This window comes from Populus trichocarpa, chromosome 16, assembly GCF_000002775.5.
Source record: "Populus trichocarpa isolate Nisqually-1 chromosome 16, P.trichocarpa_v4.1, whole genome shotgun sequence".
NCBI lineage: Eukaryota > Viridiplantae > Streptophyta > Magnoliopsida > Malpighiales > Salicaceae > Populus > Populus trichocarpa.
The window spans coordinates 9,751,643-9,756,460 of record NC_037300.2 but is presented as its reverse complement, the minus strand read 5'-3'; the positions used below and the strand labels follow the sequence as shown (position 1 = coordinate 9,756,460).

Genomic DNA, 4,818 nt, shown 5'->3' with positions numbered 1-4,818 from the left:
CCGTTAAAAAAAAATGGCAAGAAAAAGAATATATAAACCCAATTAAAGAAAAATCTAGAGTAGTAGTTAGAAAAACAAGCCCATAATATTGGTTACTGGGGCGAGTAGGTTGGGTTATTAATTGACGACAGGCAACATGCATGTGATTGCACCGCTTCTCCTTGGCTTGAATTCAAAATCATGGTATGCATGCATTGACTCAATCAAAGGAAAATCCAAGGAGATGAGTCAAGGAAGTAAATTTAGAGGACATTATTCTCACAAATATATTATACATTTGCTATATAATATGAAATCAGAACTGGGCGTTGATGACTTGTTCAAAGTCAAGCTCGAAATAATTAAGACTTGGCAACATGGGAGCGCAAATCATTCACATGACAATACTCCTTCTCTTTTCCCTTCACCACTCTGTATACATAGAACCATTGCCAGCTCTGCTGTCATGGCGCCCCCAATCTCTAGCCAGCTGCACTTCGTGTTGATCCCACTTATGGCACAAGGGCACATGATCCCTATGATAGACATGGCCAGGCTCATTTCAGAGCGAGGTGTGACTGTAAGCTTGGTCACCACGCCTCACAATGCATCAAGATTTGAGGCAATCATTGATAGAGCAAGAGAATCTGGGCTCCCTATTCGGCTTGTACAGATACGGTTTCCATGCGAGGAAGTTGGGCTCCCTATCGGCCTCGAGAATCTTGACACGTTACCTTCAAGAGACCTGCTGAAGAAATTCTATGTTGCAGTCGCTAGGCTGCAGCAGCCATTAGAACTCCTTCTTGAACATGCGAAGCCTCCTCCAAGCTGCATAATATCAGACAAGTGCTTATCCTGGACATCCAAAACCGCTCAACGTTTCAACATCCCCCGGATTGTTTTTCACGGGATGTGCTGCTTTTCTCTGTTGAGTTCTCATAATATCAGGCTTCACAAAGCTCACCTTTCAGTTACTTCAGATTCAGAACCTTTTGTTGTTCCAGGGATGCCACAAAGTTTTGAGGTAACAAAGGCTCAGCTACCGGGAGCATTTGTTAGCTTACCTGACTTGGACGACGTCCGCAACAAGATGCAAGAGGCTGAATCTACAGCTTATGGGGTTGTAGTTAATAGTTTTGACGAGTTGGAGCATGGTTGCGCTGAGGAGTACACGAAGGCTCTAAAGAAGAAGGTATGGTGCATTGGACCAGTTTCTTTATGTAACAAGAATAACTTGGATAAGTTTGAGAGAGGCAACAAGGCTTCAATTGACGAGAAACAATGCTTGGAGTGGCTTGACTCTATGAAGCCAGGCTCGGTTATTTACGCTTGCCTCGGTAGCCTATGTCGCCTAGTGCCATCGCAGTTAATAGAACTAGGTTTGGGTTTGGAAGCATCTAAACAACCATTTATCTGGGTTGTGAAAACTGGAGAGAAGGGTTCTGAATTAGAGGAATGGTTCGTGAAGGAGAAATTTGAAGAAAGGATCAAAGGAAGGGGGCTTTTGATAAAAGGCTGGGCTCCTCAAGTCCTTATTTTGTCCCATACATCAATTGGAGGATTCTTAACTCATTGTGGTTGGAACTCTACAGTTGAAGGGATCTGCTCGGGGGTGCCAATGATAACATGGCCTCAATTTTCTGAGCAATTCCTTAATGAGAAGCTAATTGTTGAGATTTTAAGGATCGGCGTGCGAGTAGGCGTTGAGGTTCCAGTGAGATGGGGAGATGAAGAGAAAGTTGGAGTGTTGGTGAAGAAAGATGAAGTCAAGAAGGCAGTAATTACGTTGATGGATGCAGGTGGAGAAGAAAGCAAGAAGAGGAGGAAGAGAGCAATTGAACTTGGAAAATCGGCAAATCAGGCTATGGAATTAGGTGGATCTTCCAACCTCAACTTGTCATTCTTAATGCAAGATATTACGAAGCAACAAACTCAAAATAAGGGTTAAATATTATGGTTGGAGATTGGACCTAAAGCTCTAGATCGCATTTTATATTAAGTAATAAATATGAGTGGATTTTCTTGTCTTGTGATGCAGATGATTCTGATTATAAATTTATAATTATAATATATGTTGGTCGTCACGTTGCTAGGAGGAAATTTCTGGGTATTTGATGAGGTGTGTTAGGTTTTGACAATGCCATTAACCATGATTATAAAATTTCAAATTTTCTCTCCAGATGTCGATATATGGTCGTTTGATTCAAATAATAAATCTTAAATTCAACCTCATACTCGTGAAAAATGCATGCCCTCATCACGCAAACTTAAAAATTAAATTTGATTTTCTAGAATTCCAATCTTTTTTAGCTACTCATTTAAAATAATTGTTCTGAAATTCATTTCACTTCTTTTCTTTATCTAAAAAAGAAAAATCAATAAACGAAAAATTAGATGAGAAATAATAACTAATGTAATTTAACCATTGATAACTACTACATCTTGTGTATTAATTTATTTAAAGATTACAAAAATACTCTTATTTATAAAAGGTTTCCTACGAAAATAAATAAATTATATTTATTTAATAATAACCTACCACGCCTTGTGAATTGCTCACAATAAATTGATTATAATAAAGAAGTTTCATAATAAATTGAGAATTATTTCATAGACAACATATTAGTTAGAAAACTCTTATGTTAGATTAAGGCCCATTTGTTTGCTGAAAAATAGTTTTTTTTTTAAATTGAATTCCAGAAAAGTGAATTATCTTCCGATGTTTGGTAATGTAATGAAAAATAAGTTAGAAAACACTTTTCAGTGTTTGGTTATATCATGAAAAATGAGCTGGAAAATAACTTATGAATGTTTTATTTTTTTCAAGTTTATTAAAATAATGAGAAACAAATATTATAAATTAAAAATTTGAATGAGAATGAAATTGAAAAAAAAATATAATTTCATAAATTATCTCAAATAAAATAAATAATAATCAAAATAATAGAGATCAAATCTAACAAATAAAAAATTAAAAGATGAAGAAATTAAAATAATAATAATTACCATTTCATAAATTATTTCAAATAAAATAAGTAACAATCAAAAGAATGATGACCAAATTTGATAGATAAAAAATTTCAATTAAAAAATGATAAGGGAAAAGCAAATAACAATTATAAAAATGAGGACCAAAATTAATATAAAAATTAAATTCTAAGGGATGAAATTAAAAAAAAATCAATATATATATATATATGTGATCAATCAAAAGTTTAAGGACTAAATTTGATATAATTAGCAAATAATATGGCATTTCTAAATTTTTCATAGCTTCCGGAAAGTGTTTTCCGTCTAAAATAAAAAGAAAACATTTTCCTGGAAACCAAGCCAAATTTTTCTTTGACTGGAAAGTGTTTTCCATTGACTAATTTTCCTAATGGCAAACAAACACGGGAAAGTTTGAAAAGTGGTTTTCAATAAACCACTTTCCGCCAAACAAACGAGGCCTAAGAGTGAAAAATAGGTAAAAGTTTGCAAAATATTAATTGTTGATGCGTGCATAACAGAATAAGTTTAACACAAAATAATCAAAGCCAATCTGGATAAGTTCCATGCCCAACCTATGAAAAAGCTTGAAACAAATATCGTCCAGACAATCTATGAACTTGAGATAATATTCTCTCAATTCTTCTTCTACTTAATGGAGTATCTACCCATATATTTATCATTTGAGGTAAACGTTGAAGGCCTTGTCCAATACAGATAGATGTATCCATTCGAGATGTTAGGAATTACACATGCGTTCTAATTAAATTTCTAATGTATTGTTTTTTAAATTTAAAACATTCATTTAATTTCATGCATATACTTGTTCAACCTAAACAAAAAATCTAAAAACAAAGTGCATGTTGAAGCTTTAATATATAAGACTTATACTGTTGAAGAGATCTCAATATTTATTTCAAACTATTTTGAGCCTCAATTGAGAACAAAAATCAATTGTGTTCCAAGACATGATGACGGTAAATAAGTGCCTCAATTGAGAATTTGTCAATATTTTCCTATCCTGGATGACATGTACCAAAAAATACAGTGGGGGGAAAATACTTGACAAAATAGAATTCAGACTAAACATAATTATGTGTTATCTAACAGCGATGAATTGATACCTTTTTTATTCAGCAAGTACAATATTAACATGTTATTTTTAAATATTTTTTCTCATACTCTTATAAATTGATAAATTGAAAAATTCATCATAGGCAACATCATCAATTTTTACTATCTCAAAATTCACATATGGCTAAATCATAATTTTTTCAATTACAAGATGAACAATTTGCAATGTTGTTCAGAACACATGTAAGCACTACTTAATAATTCATATCTCTCATAATATTTAAATTCATTAAATCTTTCTCTTTAACTATTAATGGTTGTAATCAACTATTAGGTTTATCAATTAGGAGAGAATGTTATTGGTAGTTTGAATTTACTATGTTTGGGTCCTAAAAGAAAGGTCAAGTGTTATTTCGAGTATTTTATCAATGGATGTCTTTTATATTGAAGAGTATGGTCATGGTAGAAAGACCTATAATAGTGGAGTTTGTGTTAAGGGATCAACTTCTAATGAATTTGAAGTTGATTATTATGGGAAATTAGAAGAGGTTATTGAATTACAACATCATAACGAGCATAATAAAAGTAGGTCTTTTTATTCAAATATTATTGGTATGATATCACCAATGGAGAAATCAAAGTAGGTTTCCATCATGGTTTTGTCAAAATTAATACAAATGTTAGACTTTGTAACGTTGATGATGTAAACCCGGCCTAAAACTGGTAAATCAATGCAAAAAAATGGTAAATTTCAATTGGAAAATCATAATTTAGATG

General features: G+C 32.9%; 1 protein-coding gene across 1 annotated transcript; it reads left to right on the top strand.

Annotated features, from left to right (window-relative positions):
* Window positions 1–268: 268 nt before the first annotated feature.
* On the top strand, window positions 269–2,158 carry LOC7468795 (UDP-glycosyltransferase 73D1). Its single transcript, XM_002323458.4, has one exon. It carries the CDS (start codon window positions 290–292, stop codon window positions 1,925–1,927), a length of 1,638 nt encoding a protein of 545 aa, XP_002323494.3. The 5' UTR covers window positions 269–289; the 3' UTR covers window positions 1,928–2,158.
* The last annotated feature ends 2,660 nt before the right edge of the window (window positions 2,159–4,818 follow it).

Excerpts from the sequence above, each read along its gene's own strand:
- LOC7468795 (XM_002323458.4), top strand. The coding sequence starts at position 290 with ATGAAATCAGAACTGGGCGTTGATGACTTGTTCAAAGTCAAGCTCGAA.